Below are 17,137 nucleotides of genomic sequence, written 5' to 3'. Positions count from 1 at the left end.
GAAATTAGGGTGAAAGCTAGGCAGGCAGTGGCACATACCCGTATGCCTAGCTACTCAGGAGGCTGAGATCTGAGAATTGTGGTTCAAAGCCAGCCAAGGTCGGAAAGCCCATGAGACTGACTATATCTCCAATTCACCAACAAAACTCTGGCCTGAAGGCATAGCTCAAGTGATAAGAGTACGAGGCCCTGAGACCAAATCCCAGTACCATGAGATAGAGAGAGAGAAAAAAGTTAACTTCTGTATAACATTTTAGAGCCAGGTGTGGTGACAGCAATCACATCTGTAATCCCAGCTACTTAGGAGGTGGATGTAGGAGAATCATGCATTCAAGGTCAGCTTGGACACATGTTGGCAAGACCTTCTCTCAAAGGAAAAGACAAAAGGCCTAGGGGAGAGGAGGGGAGGCATAGCACTGGTCCAGCATGGTGAATGCCTGTGTTCAAACCCTAGTAGCACCACCATCAAAAAAAAAAAAGTTGGAGCTCTGTGGTCATTTGGGAACTCAGTGGGGAGCAGTGGAGGTCAGGGGGTGCATTGTAGATAGTGTAAGAACAGAGTCATCACCTAGGACCAGTTGTGACATCATGGGAAAGCGGTGGGACCAGCCCTTCTCCAGAGGGTCCCTCCGTTGCTAGGCAAACGGTTCCCAGGGCAACGTTGTTAGGGACCCGAGCTTTCCTCTTGGCCACGCCTCCTCCTCGCAGGCCACGCCCTGTAGCCAACCACAAGTCTGTCACAGGCACGGAGGTCACACCCACCCATTAGCCACGCCCACACCCAGAACCGTTACCCGAGCGACCAACGGGGTTGGTCCCGCCTCTTCATTCAGGTGCCAATCGAAGAAGCGTCTCCAAGGTGACGACCCTACGTCTTCCGGCTCGGGGCCTGCGGCTTCCGGCTGGGGGCCCGGCTGCGGGCGGAGGTCCGACAGCGGCGGGGCCCGGGGGGCGCCCAAGATGGCGGCGGGCGGCGCGGAGGGCGGCTCGGGCCCCGGCGCCACCATGGGGGACTGCGCGGAGATCAAGTCGCAGTTCCGCACCCGGGAGGGCTTCTACAAGCTGCTCCCCGGCGACGGCGCCGCCCGCAGGCCGGGGCCCGCTTCCGCGCAGCCCCCGGCGCCGCCGCAGCCCCCGCAGCCCCCGCCCGGCCCGGCCTCCGCCTCGGGCCCCGGCGCCGCCGCCGGCCCCGCGTCTTCCCCGCCGCCCGCAGGCCCGGGGCCTGGGCCCGCGCTGCCCGCCGTGCGCCTCAGCCTGGTGCGCCTCGGGGAGCCCGACGGGCCCGGGGAGCCGCCCGCCACGCCCGCGGGGCTGGGCGCCGGCGGGGACCGCGTCTGCTTCAACTTGGGCCGCGAGCTCTATTTCTACCCGGGCTGCTGCCGCCGCGGGAGCCAGCGGGTGAGTGAGGCCCCGCATCGTGGGGGTCTGGGTAGCTGAGTTACGTGTGTGTGGGGGGTGGTTCCCCCCCAAATCTTGGGGTCTAGAGGAAACACCCTAGCTGTGATGAGCATCCTAGGGCGTAGTCTTGCAGGATTCCAGAAGGTGATGGGGGGGGGGTTCCTCTGCGTTGGGGCTGGGGTGGGAGTGTCTGCAGACGATCTGGGAGGCCAACGAGGAATCCTGGGGTGACACAGGCACTGAGGAGATGGAGGAGAACCTAGAATGGAGGTGTTTGTGTGTGTAGCCGGGGACGATGAAGCTCCTGAAGCCCAGGAGTTCAAGGAGATGCTGGAAATGATGGGGTCTTAGAGGAAACAGTGAATGCAGTCCTAGAGAAAACTGAGGTGTGGAGGTAATGAGGGTCTCTAGGCTGACAGGGTGATGGAGGTGATGGAGGCGCCCTACGCTGGGAAGTCTTCCCTCCAGGGGCATTTATCTCTGAAGGGACGTAGGTCCAGAGGGGTGGGATGCAGTGATGGAGACGCTGAGATGGAGACCGTGAGGGTTGGTGGGTCTCTTAATTGTGACTGAGGTCCTCAGGTTTGAAGGGATGCTGGGCCTCAGAGTCCGTCAGGCTTAGGTGATCCCGAGGTTAAGTCCCAGGAAAGTTGCTGAGGTTATGGACTCTGGGAGGCCTGGAAAAGAATGGAAGCTTGGGAACCCCATCGTGGTGCTGTGGGCAAGGGTATCCCTAAATCCTGGGGGAGAGGCCAGCTTTGGAGAGGCACACTGTAAATGGGGGGGGGGGGCAAGAGCTGTGCTTGTGGTCTAGGTTTTTCCCCAGCTTGTCTGTGATTTGAGTCCCCTTCCTGTCTGTGGTTGCCCCTCCCTCCCTCTCCATCTACCCACTTCCCTCTGGGATTGAACCCTACTTCCTGTTAGTGGTTTTCCCCAACCTCAACTCCCTTTTCCTTCCTCTCAGTGGTCTAAACCCATATACCTCTTCTCCCCCCCCCACAAGTCCATTGACCTCAACAAGCCCATCGACAAGCGGATCTACAAGGGCACCCAGCCTACCTGCCATGACTTCAACCAGTTCACTGCTGCCACGGAGACCATCTCCCTGCTGGTGGGCTTCTCGGCTGGCCAGGTGCAGTACCTGGACCTCATCAAGAAGGACACCAGCAAGCTCTTCAATGAGGAGGTGATTGCAGGCTTCCTCCCACACAGCTCTCTGGGAAGAGGGGTGCTAGCCGTGCTCCCCACACCCAGACTCTGCTGGTCTAACCCTGTGCTCACTGAACACTGTACTACTTAAGGTTTTGTCAGATGATGGTTTAGACATTGTTGTGGTGAGGCTGGCTCAGGCTTATCATCCTCAGGAGGCCGAGATCTGAGGATCACAGTTCAAAGCCAGCCCAGGCAGAAAAGCTTGTGAAAGTCTTATCTCCAGTTATCCATTAAAGTGCCCAAAGTGGAGATGTGGTTGAAAGGGTAGAGCGTTAGGGAATGAGAGGCCCTGTTTTCAAACTGTCAGAAGAGAGAAATCGTAGTGTCCATTTTTCAGGTTGGAAGACCTGAGTCTGGGAGCTGTTCAGGGCTCTTAATGCTCTTGCCATTCATGTTTAATGGTTTTCGGATTCCAGTTCCTGCTGCATCATGTGCTTTGGGAAGGTGATTGTTTCCTGGGCCTCCGTTTCCCCCTTCCACAAAATGGGACCGTTGTGAGATCATCCAGGGAGAGCGCTTGGTGTGGACCAGCTTGGTTCCCAGGGAGGTGCCAGCCCACGACCTGCTCCTGGGCAGGGACTGCTCTTGGGCCTGTCTTCTTGTCTCTGACCCAGAGGAAGTGTTCCTTAAGCGTTCTCAGTGAGCCAGTGGCTGAAGGGAGCGAGGGGACAGTGAATGGATTAAAAATTCATTAGCTTCTTCATTCACAAAATAGTGATTGATCCAGGCATGGTTCCAGGCACTTCTTGGCCAGCTGAGGGACAGAAGGGCCTGTCCTTGCCTCACGGTCAGGCAGGCTGTGGAGACAGACAGGGAGGCCCAGTGTCTCGACCAGCAAGTGCCCAGGGCTTGAGGAAACCACAGCATGAGAGGGCAGGAGGAATGAATGGCCGCCCAGTGATGTGACATAGGGTCAGGAGGTGACATTGGAATGAGGACCTGAGGAGGCAGAAGGCCCCTGGGGAGGGATGTTGGACTAGAGGGAGCAGCTAGGCAGGTTGCACTGAAGCAGGACACTCCACAGGCTGGGAGCAGCAATGCAGGAAAGGAAGAGAGGACAGTGGAGGTAGGTGAGTCCTGGCAAGGAGGTGCCTGTGGCGTCCACCTGGAGGGACACGGAATCCCGAGGAACAGACTCTGAGCCAGGTGGAAATGGTGCAGGACTGCCAGTTTTCTCAGCGCCCAGCGTGTGGGGTGTCACTCTGGACCCCTGGAAATGGTTGGCCCATCGCTGGCTGCCTAGAAGTTGAGCAAAGCTGGGTTGCAGTTGCAGAGTGGGGCAGGGCCGTGCTGGGGGCTGACTTGTGTTGAACAGCATCTCTGATGGTCTGGGTGACAGTCCTGGGCCAGATCACAGGCGTTGAGGACTGGCAGGTGGGCCAGGGCTCCGCCCCCCCCCCCACCTTATTTGTCCATGGACGCTGGGCGGGCCCACAGGAATTGTTGGGTTGGTTGTGAACTGTGAGAAAGGAGGAGCCAAGATGCCTGGAAGGTTTGGACCTGGCCGCTGGCAGATTGGGTGCCGTTCGCCTGTGCTCCTGGGAGCTTCTTCAAGGCTGTGCACCGCTCTGCACCTGCGCGGCACATGGGCCTGCCTCGCAGCCCATGTGGATGTGGTGTGAATACGCATCTCACGTTCAGCCTGATCTAGCGAAGATGGAGTCAGGGTTAGATAGGCGCAGGGCAGGCCTCCCGCAGGCTAGACTGTTCCTCTACCGAAGACGGCCACTGAGGCCCCCTGGAGCTCCCTGCGGCCACCTCCCAGGCTGCCCCTCTTCCTCTGCTTGGCGGGCTGGGGCTGGGGCTTAGGGTCTTGGGGGGTAGGGGGTGGGGGGGACAGGGAGCATCGCCTTTGCCCACGCCCTGCGTCTCCCCCTCAGCGCCTGATTGACAAGACCAAAGTGACCTATCTGAAGTGGCTGCCGGAGTCAGAGAACCTGTTCCTGGCTTCTCACGCCAGCGGCCACCTGTACCTGTACAACGTGAGCCACCCCTGCGCCTCGGCGCCGCCCCAGTACAGCCTGCTGAAGCAGGGCGAGGGCTTCGCCGTCTACGCGGCCAAGAGCAAGGCGCCCCGCAACCCGCTGGCCAAGTGGGCGGTGGGGGAGGGGCCCCTCAACGAGTTCGCCTTCTCCCCCGACGGCCGCCACCTGGCCTGTGTCAGCCAGGACGGCTGCCTGCGCGTCTTCCACTTCGACTCCATGCTGCTGCGGGGACTCATGAAGAGCTACTTTGGGGGCCTGCTGTGCGTGTGCTGGAGCCCCGACGGCCGCTACGTGGTGACGGGAGGCGAGGACGACCTGGTCACCGTGTGGTCCTTCACCGAGGGCCGCGTGGTGGCTCGGGGCCACGGTCACAAGTCGTGGGTCAACGCCGTGGCCTTTGACCCCTACACCACGCGGGCCGAGGAGCCGGCATCGGCCAGCAGGGACGGCGACAACGGAGACACGGGGGACCGGAGTGGCGAGGATGATGATGAGGATCCCGAGGCCGGGCCTGGCGGTGGTGGTGGCAGCGGGGCGCCCTTGTCCCCGCTGCCCAGGGCTGGCTCGGTCACCTACCGCTTCGGCTCGGCCGGCCAGGACACGCAGTTCTGCCTGTGGGACCTCACGGAAGACGTGCTGTCCCCGCACCCACCCCTGGCGCGGGCCCGCACCCTCCCGGGCACACCGGGTGCCACGCCGCCAGGCCCAGGCCCTCTGCCCCGCTCCCTGTCCCGCTCCAACAGCCTGCCGCACCCTGCGGGCGGCGGCGGAGGCAAGGCCGGGGCCCCAGGGGCGGCGGCGGCCACGGCGGAAGCCGGGGCACCGTTCAGCATCGGCCGCTTCGCCACCCTCACGCTGCAGGAGCGGCGGGAGCGCGGCGGCGCCGACAAGGAGCACAAGCGCTACCACAGCCTGGGCAACATCAGCCGCGGTGGCTCGGGTGGCGGTGGCGGCGACAAGCCCAGTGGCCCGGCCCCCCGCAGCCGCCTGGATCCTGCCAAGGTCCTGGGCACTGCGCTCTGCCCTCGCATCCACGAGGTGCCGCTGCTCGAGCCACTGGTGTGCAAGAAGATCGCCCAGGAGCGGCTCACGGTCCTGCTGTTCCTGGAGGACTGCATCATCACCGCCTGCCAGGAGGGCCTCATCTGCACCTGGGCCCGGCCCGGCAGGGCGGTGAGTCCCCGCCCCTCGCGCACGCGCCCTGGCCCGTGGGGCTGGCCGGCCCCACTCAGTACAGAGAGGGCAGGACAGCACCCCCCCCCCCCCCCCCCCGCACCCGTGGGCTCTGTTCTCAACACTTGTCACTCTCTTTATGCGGGGGGAGAAATCGGGGTTCTTAGGCTACCAGGGATGAAGTGGAGCCTGGTGCTGTGGCTCTTGGACTGTGAGGTCTGAATCCCCTGTGGAAAGCGAGGGTGGGAGGCTGCTGGGTCCAAGGCTATCCCTCAAGTCCTGTGCCTCAGCAGTCACCCCCTGACTGCTCACCTCTTAGGACAGGGCGCTTTTCAGGCGAGCCCCAGGGGCCCATGGAAGCCTTGGTTTGGGGAGCCCTGGGATCCTAGAACTCAGAACAGTCACAGAGCCTTGGAGGCAGGTGTGGTGGGGTTTGGGGAGTATGACTGAGACCTCCCTCTGTCTCCCTAGTTCACAGACCAGGAGGCCGAGGCCCAGGCAGGGGAAGGAAGTTGGCCCAGGTCACCCAGCGAGTCAGTGGTAGAGGTAGGACCGTCCCCAAGTTCTCTCCCATCCAGCGTCTCAGGACTGCCCCCGCCAAGGCAGGAGGGGGCCCCAGTGCCCCATCTTCTCTCCACCCTCCCCGTCCCCATCCTCGGCCCACGACCCCCCGAGGACAGTGAGGGAGCTGCCGTGTGCTAGGGCACTAGCTGAAGGGCAGGGCCGGGCCCAGCACAGCCTGCACGACTCTGGGCCCCCCCGCAGAAGCCAGTGGGGCCTAACCCTGCCCATATCTGCCTCTCATCCTCCCCAGGGGATCTCCTCCCAGCCAGGCAACTCCCCAAGTGGCACTGTGGTGTGAAGCTGTGGATGCCGGGGGTCCCCACCCCATACCCCCATCCTCCTAGCCGTGACCCTCCCCGCTGGCCTCACGGATCAACGTATTAACAAGACTAACCATGAGCGAAGGACTGCTCCAAGCCCCGGCCCTGCACACCCGTGGGGTCCCCCAGGCGGGCCCAGTGTGGGGAGAGTGGCCTGTGTGGCCTCTTCCTCGTCCCCACCCACTGCCAAGTGCAATGACCTCCCTGGTCTGAAATGTCAGTGTTGTCCCCAGCCCTGTCCCCAGCATGCGACAGGACCCTCGCTGGAGAGTCCTCGCCCACCGGAGCCCCAGCCCCGCAGCAGAGGGCTGCCCCCTCCCCATGCTGTTGTCTGTGCTTCTGAAGAGTGTTAAATCTGGGGGGTTCCCCCTCCCCCGGGCCCTCCTTGTCCCCCAGGACTCTTATTTATACTAAAGTTCCCTGTTTGCACAGCGGCTCTGCTCCCTTTGGGGGGAGGAAGTGTTGGTGCCTTGGGCTGCTGGCCTAGGACCAAAGGAAGCCTTGGCCCAGCCGCCTCCCCCAGCATGGGGGCCTCCCCCAGCATGGGGCCAGGCCAGGCCGAAAGGGGAAGGTGAGGCACAGGGCGCTGGGCACCAGTGGCAGTGAGCTGGGTCCTTTGAGAGATTCCCACCCCCCAGTGAGGATCCGCCCCCAGGGGCAGCCAGGACCCCCCTCTCAGGGCCCTCAGCAGGCCTTGTTTAGAAAGTTGTGTGAAGTTCCCCAGCTGTCCCAAGTCTGTGATCCCAGGGGCCCCTCCAGGCGGCTCCCAGGGGAGCCCTGGAGTCCCTCCGAGCCACCTCTGTGACAGGTCTTTGTCTCCTGGTGCCCCAGCCTGGGCCTGTGGAGTCTTCCCCCTGCCTTCCCTTCCCCTCCCCTCCACCACCCCTGCAGTGTTCCTTTCTAATCCCAGTCTGGGCAGGAATGTGCTGCCCGGCCTGTGGCCAAGGAGCTATTTTAGGGTCTCCTTTTTGTTGGGGAGGGCCTGGCTCAAGCACCGGCCTGTGGCCCAAACTTTGGCCAGCAGGTCACCCCTGGCCTTGGTTCCTGAACATGACCCCCTCCCAATCCCCAGCCCAGACCGGGTCCCAGCCCCCACCGCTCCCTTCCCACCTCCTGCCAAAGAAAAAGTGAGTGTAAAGTCAGGGGCCCTGGGTAAACGGAACTGCCCCAAAGTGGATGGGTGCTGAGTCACAGAGAAGCGGCCCTGGCCTCCGTCCCCTGCCCAGGCGCAGCCCCTTCCCCCAGTGGCCGGCCGTGGGTGGGTGGGTAGTCCCTAGGTCACCGCGCGGGCAGCCGAAAGCCTCTGCTCTCACACCTATGGCTCCCAGCACTGCATCTTCCTTTTTTGGGGGGCGAGGGGAACTGCTGGTGTGAGAGTTGAGATTCTCTGGGCTCTCTGGTACTAAAGAGTTCTGGGGAGCCCTGGAAGGAGGGAGTAGTTGGGGGGGGGACTGGCTTGTGAGGAGTTAAAGCTGAGAGGCAGGAGGGGGGCCGGACCAAGGGGTGGGGAGAAGAGGAGGAGGCCTCAGCCACTGAGAGAAGTGGCCAGAGAGGCCCCAGGAACAGCTAGGGACAGGCAGACATGTGGCCTGGGTTCCGGGACGTGGACGCGGGCTGCCAGGCCCTGTGACCGGAGGACCCCGAGCCCCGGCCGGGGAAGGGGCCATGGTGCAGCCTGGCCGACATGTCAGCCGAAGTGCGGCTGAAGCGGCTCCAACAGCTGGTGCTGGACCCCGGCTTCCTGGGGCTGGAGCCCCTGCTCGACCTTCTCCTGGGCGTCCACCAGGAGCTGGGCGCCTCAGAGCTGGCCCAGGACAAGTACGTGGTGGACTTCCTGCGGTGGGGTAAGTGTCCTTCCGCATGGGCTGCCTGGGCAGGGGCAGGGGCAGGACCCGGAAACTGGGGGGGGGCAGGATGGATGCCCACAGGTTTCCCTATGGGGGGGACCTGGGTGCTGGGGCAAAGTGGGAGCCTGTCATCAGTAATGGGACAAGAAGGTCAACAGGAGAGGCCAAGGGGACCATGACTCAGCCATGGCTGCCTAGGCTGGGCACAGCCTGCCCTTAATCTTCAGACTCTCCCCTCGCATGGGCTCTAAGCCCCCTACCCTAGCTTCCCAGGGTGTGCGGAAGCGGGAGGGGCAGCACGGGCAGCTGCCAGGGGCGTGGCTGGCAGGCAGGTGTGGGCGCCAGCCTCTCCAGAGCCTGACAGGTGTCCAGGGAGGGCCGGTGAGTCACTGAGGCCCTGGGAGGGGGGAAGCAGCCCGGCACACAGGCGCCACCCAGCACCCTCTGTGCCCTCCGCCGCTTGGGGTCTGGGTGTGTCCACCCTGCAGGGTCCTTGCCACTTCCCCTCCCCCAACATCAGCCGCTCCCTCCCAGTTCTCCAGCCCCAGCTGTCCTACAAAGCCCCTTGGCCCAGAGGTCTTTCCAGGCCTTTGGCACTGGCTGCCTCAAAGCCAGCCTCATGCCCGGCCTGCCCGCGCCCAGCCCCTGCCCACTCTAGTTTGTGACTCTGGCACCCTGGCGCTCTCTGCTTGTCCCTCAAGAGCCTCTTGGCTCTTGGCCTGTATGTCCCTGTCTGTCTTCATTGGGCACTGTGTCTGGTCCCCAACTTTCCCCGTTCCCTCTTGTCTCTTTTCTGATCCAGACCCCATCCTCTCCCATTTTAAAGATGGGAAAGTAGAGGCCACAGGCCAGGCTCACTGGGCCTCAGTGACTCTCCCAGGCCTCCCTCCCCCCCTTTTTGCAGATGGGCCTGGGCTGGCAGGGTAAACTGAGACCTGGGGTGGGAGCGTGGGTCTGCCTGTCCTGCCAGGAGCAGTCCTTTTGTGGCCTGGGCTGCATCCTGGGGCCCCTCCCCTGCTAGGCCTTGGGGCGGGGGAGGGGGCCCGGGCTCCTGCTGCCTTAAAAGGGCTGGGTGTCTTGGCTCTCTCCTCCCTCCCCCATCCTTGGCCCTGGGTAGTTCTTCGTTGGCCTCCCAGTCTCCCTGAACCCCTCTCCCCTCCAGAGCCCACTAGAACCCTCTTTTCCCGTTCATACCCATCCCTCCTCCATGCTGTCTCCCAGGTCCAGGCTTCTTCCACTCCGGGAGGCAAAGCCTCTCTCCCCTGCTCCCCCAGTGTCCAGCATCACCCCAGCTAGCAGTAGGACCTCAGACCTGAACTGTGATTGCCAGCTGCAAAACACCCTCCTGCCTCCCTCAGGAGACTGAGGCCACACCCTCTACAAACGCTCCGGGCGTGCATCCTTGGCTGGCCCCTGGGCTGGCCCTCTTCCCCGTCCCCCAGCCTGTGACACCATAGGACCACAGTGTGGTTCTGGGCCACAGCACAAAACACTGAGAGCTCTGCGGCTCTCGCTGGGGGCTGGGGCTCAGGGCCGTCTCCCTCTGTTCTTCAGCACCGCCCGCTCCGCAGGCATTTGTTATCCTTGCCATCCTGCGTCCTCCTAGCCCAGAGTGACCCTCAAAAGGGTTGCTCCGCCAGAGGGCGGGGTGCGATTCCCAGAACTTCACGTGCTGTGTATGTGGGAGAGCCCTTGGGGGCAGAGTCCCGGAGCCCAGGAAGTGTGTGGAGAAGGGGGGAGACAGGGGTGGGCTGTCCGCTGCCGGGTTCTCACTCGCCCTCCTCCCCGGCCACCCTCAGCGGAGCCCATTGCGGCGAGGCTTAAGGAGGTCCGGCTGCAGAGGGATGACTTTGAGATTCTGAAGGTGATCGGGCGCGGGGCGTTCAGCGAGGTGAGTCCCGGGGCGCCTGCAGCCCGGACTTGACTTGGGGTGGGCGGGGCGTGGGAGCCGGGCCGAGCCGTAGAAATTGATGAATGAGCGGGAACCTGGGATTGGGTGGGAACGGGGGCGGGGCTGAGGCCGGGGGCGGGGCCGGGCCCCAATGCGCGGCTGTTGTGGTTTCCCCTACGCCTCCGCTGTTGCCACCCTGCTTTGGCCTTTCAGGTAGCGGTGGTGAAGATGAGGCAGACGGGTCAGGTGTATGCCATGAAGATCATGAATAAATGGGACATGCTGAAGAGGGGCGAGGTGAGGGCCGGGGCCGGGCCGGCCTGGGGGGGCTGGGACGTGCGCCCCCTCCCGGCTCAGCCCCTCGGCTCTCCGGGTTGCCGGCGCAGGTGTCATGCTTCCGGGAAGAGCGGGATGTGTTGGTGAACGGGGACCGGCGCTGGATCACACAGCTGCACTTCGCCTTCCAGGACGAGAACTACCTGGTGAGGGTCACCGCGACCTGGAAGGGCCGGTCTCCCAGGCCCCAGCTGACCCCCACCGCTCTTTTCCTGCTCTTGCCTGGCCGAGGTAGCTCTCGGGGAGGCCTCTGCCGCAGGAGAACCTGGGATCTCTCCTCTGGGGTCTTTTATTTCCCGAATGTCGGGGATGGGGTGAGAGGGGAGTGACATCTTGGGAAAAGCGATCGTGGCGCCTGGGCAGGGCTGCTGACCCCAGGACCCCCCTCCCAGTACCTGGTCATGGAGTACTACGTGGGTGGGGACCTGCTAACGCTGCTGAGCAAGTTTGGGGAGCGGATCCCAGCCGAGATGGCGCGCTTCTACCTTGCGGAGATCGTCATGGCCATAGACTCGGTGCACCGGCTGGGCTATGTGCACAGGTGGGCGGCACCGACAGGCACAGGCGGCTGCGTGCGCTGCTGGGCGTGGCTGAGCGAAAGGGGCGTGGCCAGAGGGGCGGGACCTACCTGGGAGGTTGGTTAGAGGGATCCTATTGGCTGGGGCTCGTGCCTGGGCGAGATCTAGAGTAGCGGGACCCCTGGTCGGGGCGGGCTGAGCGGCTCTGCCCTTCGGGACCGGCCTCCTCTCCTCCCTCCTCTCTCCCCCCAGGGACATAAAACCCGACAACATCTTACTGGACCGCTGTGGCCACATTCGACTGGCTGACTTCGGCTCCTGTCTCAAGCTGCGGGCGGATGGAACGGTGAGCAGTGAGGGGGTGGGCGCCCAGGAGGCAGCCCTGCCCCCCCTTGAGGAGTCGGTGGAACCCGGGGAGGGGCTGAGCGTCCGGGTCCTGCGCATGCAGGTGAGGTCGCTGGTCGCCGTGGGCACTCCAGACTACCTGTCCCCCGAGATCCTGCAAGCCGTGGGAGGCGCGCCGGGGACTGGCAGCTATGGGCCTGAATGTGACTGGTGGGCACTGGGTGTGTTTGCCTATGAAATGTTCTATGGGCAGACGCCCTTCTATGCCGATTCCACGGCAGAGACCTATGGCAAGATCGTCCACTACAAGGTGAGCGCCTGTGTCCAAGCGTCCTCGGTGCTCCTGCACGGGATGGCCAGGCCCTCACCACCTCCTCCCTCCGTGCAGGAGCACCTGTCTCTGCCGCTGGCTGACACAGGCGTCCCCGAGGAGGCCCGAGACCTCATCCAGGGGCTGCTGTGCCCCGCTGAGGTCCGGCTAGGCCGGGGTGGAGCGGATGACTTCCGCAAGCATCCTTTCTTCCTTGGCCTGGATTGGGAGGGGCTTGGCGACAGCGTGCCGCCCTTCACACCGGACTTTGAGGGTGCCACAGACACGTGCAACTTCGATGTGGTGGAGGATGGGCTCACTGCCATGGTGAGCGGGGGAGGGGTACGTACCTACAGCCCCACCCACTCTGGGGGAGCCACTTTTCTCTTCTTGGATCATTCTTATTCTAGTGAGCCTGTTGAGGCCCCACTGGAGACCTGGACCTAGCATCCGGGTCCCCTGTTAAGGAGGCCTCACTGTGACAAAGGCTGGTGGGGCAGAGTATAGCACTGAAGGCTTTCCTGGGGAGGGGGCTGGCTAAGTTGAGAGAGCCCCTTCTCTCTCCCTTATGCTGTCCTGGGCTCACCTGTCCCTGCCCTGCCCTGCCACACCTACAGAAGAGAGAAATTACAGCCTAGCAGAGGCCATTTTTAGATAAACCTTGTGTTGGGCTAGGCTTGGGAGGGACATGAGACATGATGGGAAAGGGTGAGGGCCCGGCCCAGACCAACACTGGTCACACCTGTGCCTCTCTTATGAAGGAGACGCTGTCAGACATGCAGGAAGGCATGCCACTGGGTGTCCACCTGCCTTTTGTGGGCTACTCCTACTCGTGCATGGCCCTCAGGTAAGTGCACCCATAGGGCTGGAGGGAACAGAGGCTCTGGGAGGGCCACCAGGGTGCAGTTAGTTTGCATGATCAGTCTTAGGACCCAGAAGGCTTAGGATCCCATCAGTAGACTCGTTGTAAAACACGAGAGCCTTGTCTGAGCCTTCCAGTCACTGTCTATTTATAGTGTCATGGCATTCTGCATCTTAGATTTGAATTTTGTAATGAATTTGTGTGTGTGTGTGTGTGTGTGTATGTTGGTCCTGGAGCTTGAACTTGGGGACTTGGGTGCTGTCCTTGAGCTTTTTCTTTTTGCTCAAGGGTAGCACTCTGTCACTTTGAGCCACAACTCCACTTTCAGCTTTTTGAAGGGTCAGTGGAGATGAGAGTCTCACAGACTTTCCTGTCCAGGCTGGATTTGAATGGAGATCCTCACATCTTAGCCTCCTGATTAGCTAGGATTATGGTGTGAGCCACCTGTGCCCAGGCTGTAAGGAATTTTAACAGAACATAAACCTCATCCAGTCACTTGTGTAACAGTAAAGCCTTTTAAGATCATCTGCCTTACAAATATGACCATGCTTCTCCAAGTAAATTAGAAAACAGGCATCAAGGTTGGAGATGTGGTTCAAGGGTAGAACATCTGTCTAGATGCCCAGGGCACTTAGTTCAAGCCCCACTACCATCAAGAAAAAGAATGGGTTGAAGCAAAATAAGGACTCCTGGGCACCTCCAGCAGCGGCCCTGGCTCCTGGCTCACACAGGGCAGGCGCAGCTCCTGTCTTCCTGAGCTACTGCTGGTGCCAGCAGCCAGGTACCTCCTCCCTTCAGGCCAGGTCATCTCAGAACCGGTCCTGAGACAAAGTCTCCCAGGAGGGACTGATGGGTTGGCAGACCCCCAGTGAAGGCAGGTGGGAAGTGTGAGGGTGACTTGGTATCTAGAGGCTGCTCTCAAGAGTGATCCACATCTCGGGGGGGGGGGGGTCCTTAGAGCTGGGTGAGATCACCCTTGCTGGGTCTCCTGCCTATTCTGAGGCCCTAAAGAAAGAGGTTGTTGAGGAAATGGACATACCCAAGAACCAGGTATCTGAAGGATCCGAAAAGGCAACCTCCCCCGCCACCCCTGGGCCTGGGGTAATGGGAGGGACAAGGCCTCCTTTCTCTATATAGAGCTGGACTTGGCAATTGTTTTCCTTAACTTGGTGAAGCATGGGGACTTGCTTGGGGCACTGCTCCTGTGTCCAGGCTAGGGAGACCCCATTGGCAGCCACTCCTTCCCCTCTCCCAAGAGATAATGAGATCCCAGACTCCATACCCATGGAACTGGAGGAGGCCCAGCAGTTGCCTGAGCCACAGGTGCGAATGCCTAGCGAGGAGCCCACCCTGCCCCCTGCAGTGTCCCCACCCCAGGAAATGGTGAGTAGCAGATGGGAGCCGAGTGGTAAGGTTTCCCTGGGGATGCTAGTGGGCAGCACCAAGGCCCCCACCCCGGGCCCTGGCACAAGGCAGAGGGTCCCTGTGAGAAATCAGAAGAGGCCACTGTAGCACTGGTTTCTTAAAATCCACAGAACATTTCCTCCAAGGCCGGCCAGGGGGAGGAGGGGAGGCTGCAGACAGCAAGAAACAAACCATGCACCTTCTGCAGGAGCACGCCTGGTCCTGAGCACTTAGCCAGAGCTGGAGGAGTCTCGAGGGGGAAGGGCAGTGGTTGGGCTGAGTTTTAGGAATAGATCACGGGTTCCCATGAGCCCCACGGCCGGAACCCAGAGGGTGCACAACTCCAGTGCTACAGCCTGAGCTCTGTCTCCCCCACCCCCAGGCTGAAGCGGCCCTGTCTGTGGCTGCCCCTGCGGCTGTGGCCGAGTCCGAGAGCGAGGTGACACTGACACTGCGAGAGCTCCAGGAGGCCCTGGAGAAGGAGGTGCTCACGCGGCAGAGCCTGAGCCGCGAGCTGGAGGCCATCCGAACGGCCAACCAGAACTTCGCCAGGTTGGGTCAGGGCACGGGCCCGGCGCCTGCTGGCAGCCCCCAGCGGGTCGCCCGCGGGCCTCACCCTCCCGATCTTTTCCCCAGTCAATTGCAGGAGGCTGAGGCTCGGAACCGGGAGCTGGAGGCGCGCGTGCGGCAATTGCAGGAGCGGATGGAGCTGCTACAGGCCCAGGGAGCCACAGGCGAGTCCCGCCTTCCCCGAGGGCTTGGGGCGGAGGAGGGGGCGCAGGCTGAGTGTGGGCCCCCGGGGGAGGGGGCCCAGGCTGGGGCACACCGCGCCACCGCCCTGCCCGCCCTCCACGCGCCATACGCCTCTCTCTTCTCCTTCCAGCTGTCACGGGGGTCCCCAGTCCCCGGGCCACGGATCCACCTTCCCATGTAAGACCCCTGCCTTCCCTTGCCTGCTCCTCCCTTCCCTCTCCCCATCCTTCTTCTTTAAGATTCCAGAAGGCAGACGTCTTTCACGGTGCACCACCATGTTTGCCAGTTCTGCCCTGGTGCAGACCTCGCACTAAATCCCTCTGAGCGATCCCCCGAGATTCCCTCCCCGCCCTCCACCCCTTCTCTGCCTCTTGTCCACCGCTGCGGGCGGCCGGGCTGGGCTCCGATCGGGTCACCTGTCCCTTCTCTCTCCAGCTAGATGGCCCCCCGGCCGTGGCTCTGGGCCAGTGCCCGCTGGTGGGGCCGGGCCCCCTGCACCGCCGCCACCTGCTGTTCCCTGCCCGGGTACGTCCCACGCCCCCCCCCCATGCGCGCAGCCCACCCCGCGCCACCGCCGCTTAGCTGTGCTTCAATTCTGGCTCCGCCCACCACAGGGAGGGAGGAGGCTGGGGCAGCCAATCAGAACGGGGCTCTAGGTCGCAGCCAATGACGAGCTCCGGCAGGATCGCAAGCAGACCAAACGGAGCTGCTCGCGGTGGGAGGCGGGGCAGGTCCAGAGCAGAGCCATCTAAGGGGCCCGGGCCTGGCGAGTGCTGATCCCGCCCTTCTCCCCTCCCCCCCTCCCGCAGGTCCCTAGGCCTGGCCTACCGGAGGCGCGTGGCCTGCTCCTGCTCGCCGCTGCTGTGGCTTGTGCCGCCGCCCTGGGCCGCACTGGGTTGGTGGCCCGCACCAGCCTTCTCGCCCCCATCTGGCTTCCCCCGGGAGCCTCCTTCGCCCCCTGAACCCTAGAGCCCCAGACAAGCGCCCCCCCCCCCATTTGGGCCAATGCACAGCCCCGAAGCGTCCACACAGCAGCCCGTCTGGGTCTTGGCCCAGCTCCGATCCTGTGATCCGTGCCCGCCCCCTGGCGGCCGGGGAGGGAGGAGCCGTGGCCGTGGGAGGAGAACCGGGCTCCTGGGGCGGGGCTATGGCCAGGAATGCCTCAGCCGCTGCGGGGGGCGGGGGCGTCGCCCACTTCTTCGCTGATCCCTGACGTGGATGCGGCCCTACGAAGGCAGCAGGCCAGGGTTCGGCCATCCGATTTTCACCCTCCCCGCACCCACCCGCCAGCGGCTGGCAAAACTGGCGTTACGAATCCTTGTTCCCTGGGGCAAACGTTCGGCACGACCTCTGCCAGCCCTGCCGGGAGCCTTTGCTTTGACTAGCCCAGCTTTTTCGAGGATTCCGGCGTTCCTCCCCCTCCCCTTCCTTCTCACGTGCGCTGCTCTGGGAGCCGCAGTTGGCTCCGCCCGCCTCGGTGGCTGGGGTATCTGTTGACCTTGTCCTCCGACTGGCTGACAGGCTCCAGGACCCCAGCACCAAATCCACGTTTTGGAGGCACTGAGACTCGACATTCCTCGGTATTTATTATCTGTCCCCCACCTAGAACCCCACCCCCTGCCCGGCGAATAAAAGACCCCTCTTCCCTGCCCGAAGCTCGGGATTCTTTTGAGTTCGCTCTGAAAACGTGGGGGGGGGGGAGGAAGCTGCCCAGTGGGCCAATCAGGAGGCGAGTGAGTGCAGCCAATGGCTTGGCGAGAAGCTAGCTGGGCGGAAAGCGGTCGAATCAGACTGGGGAGGAGGGACGGTGAGGGGTGGGGCTTTGGAATCCAGCCAATAGGGGAGGGGGAGCGAGTCAGCAGGAGGCACCGCCCCCACCCAGCTGTAGCCCAGCTGTGCGGGCCCAGCCTGGAAAAAGGGGGCTGGGCCAGCAGCCCGCGCGGCCGTCCCCCTGCCTGCCACTGCGCCTGTGCGGGCCACGCGCATCCGCTCCCGGGACAGAGACCCAAGAAAAGTTGCTGCAAACTTTCTGGCTCATTTCCCCGCTCCTCCTCCCTGCTAGGCCCGCCCCCCTGCGGAGCCGGGAATTCCGAGGGGCGGAGCGCGCGCCGAGATGCGGAGTGGGGGGGCCTGCCGTGGACCCCGGAGGCGGAGGCCTGCAAGAGCTGTTTCGGGGCAGAGGCGGCTTCGCGCCCTCGGCCCTCCTGGGCGGCCCGTTAC

At 63.0% G+C, this 17,137-nt stretch overlaps 2 protein-coding genes across 7 annotated transcripts; both read left to right on the top strand.

Moving 5' to 3' along the window:
• The first annotated feature begins 880 nt into the window (after positions 1-880).
• LOC138814095 (dystrophia myotonica WD repeat-containing protein) lies at positions 881-7,082 on the top strand. 2 transcript variants are annotated; one of them, XM_070002952.1, is made up of 5 exons: positions 881-1,397; positions 2,401-2,583; positions 4,490-5,767; positions 6,239-6,313; positions 6,582-7,082. In XM_070002952.1, exons 1-5 carry the CDS (start codon positions 960-962, stop codon positions 6,627-6,629), a joined length of 2,022 nt encoding a protein of 673 aa, XP_069859053.1. In that variant the 5' UTR covers positions 881-959; the 3' UTR covers positions 6,630-7,082. The 2 variants fall into 2 exon arrangements, with proteins under 2 accessions (XP_069859053.1, XP_069859061.1); XM_070002960.1 differs by lacking the exon at positions 6,239-6,313.
• A 1,068-nt stretch (positions 7,083-8,150) lies between these two features.
• Positions 8,151-16,572, top strand: LOC138814077 (myotonin-protein kinase). 5 transcript variants are annotated; one of them, XM_070002917.1, is made up of 15 exons: positions 8,151-8,495; positions 10,298-10,389; positions 10,603-10,686; positions 10,776-10,871; positions 11,118-11,266; positions 11,496-11,589; positions 11,692-11,898; positions 11,977-12,225; positions 12,660-12,745; positions 14,017-14,143; positions 14,547-14,716; positions 14,801-14,898; positions 15,048-15,094; positions 15,357-15,442; positions 15,727-16,572. In XM_070002917.1, the coding sequence occupies exons 1-15, from the start codon at positions 8,336-8,338 to the stop codon at positions 15,884-15,886; spliced, it is 1,905 nt and encodes a 634-aa protein (XP_069859018.1). In that variant the 5' UTR covers positions 8,151-8,335; the 3' UTR covers positions 15,887-16,572. The 5 variants fall into 5 exon arrangements, with proteins under 5 accessions (XP_069859018.1, XP_069859027.1, XP_069859004.1 ...); XM_070002926.1 differs by having other exon boundaries at positions 15,353-15,442; XM_070002903.1 differs by having other exon boundaries at positions 11,977-12,240.
• Positions 16,573-17,137: the final 565 nt, after the last annotated feature.

The sequence above is a fragment of the Dipodomys merriami genome, unplaced genomic scaffold (assembly GCF_024711535.1).
Source record: "Dipodomys merriami isolate MVZ:Mamm:240054 unplaced genomic scaffold, mDipMer1.0.p SCAF_106, whole genome shotgun sequence".
NCBI lineage: Eukaryota > Metazoa > Chordata > Mammalia > Rodentia > Heteromyidae > Dipodomys > Dipodomys merriami.
This window is presented reverse-complemented; position numbering and strand designations above follow the sequence as displayed.

Bases quoted from the DNA above. Each gene is read 5' to 3' on its own strand.
- LOC138814095 (XM_070002952.1), top strand. From the start codon at position 960: ATGGCGGCGGGCGGCGCGGAGGGCGGCTCGGGCCCCGGCGCCACCATG. The intron at 1,398-2,400 runs GTGAGTGAGGCC...CCCCCCCACAAG, and splicing joins GCCGCCGCGGGAGCCAGCGG to TCCATTGACCTCAACAAGCC. The intron at 6,314-6,581 runs GTAGGACCGTCC...CATCCTCCCCAG, and splicing joins CCAGCGAGTCAGTGGTAGAG to GGGATCTCCTCCCAGCCAGG.
- LOC138814077 (XM_070002903.1), top strand. From the start codon at position 8,336: ATGTCAGCCGAAGTGCGGCTGAAGCGGCTCCAACAGCTGGTGCTGGAC. The intron at 11,590-11,691 runs GTGAGCAGTGAG...CTGCGCATGCAG, and splicing joins AGCTGCGGGCGGATGGAACG to GTGAGGTCGCTGGTCGCCGT. The intron at 12,746-14,016 runs GTAAGTGCACCC...CCCTCTCCCAAG, and splicing joins TACTCGTGCATGGCCCTCAG to AGATAATGAGATCCCAGACT.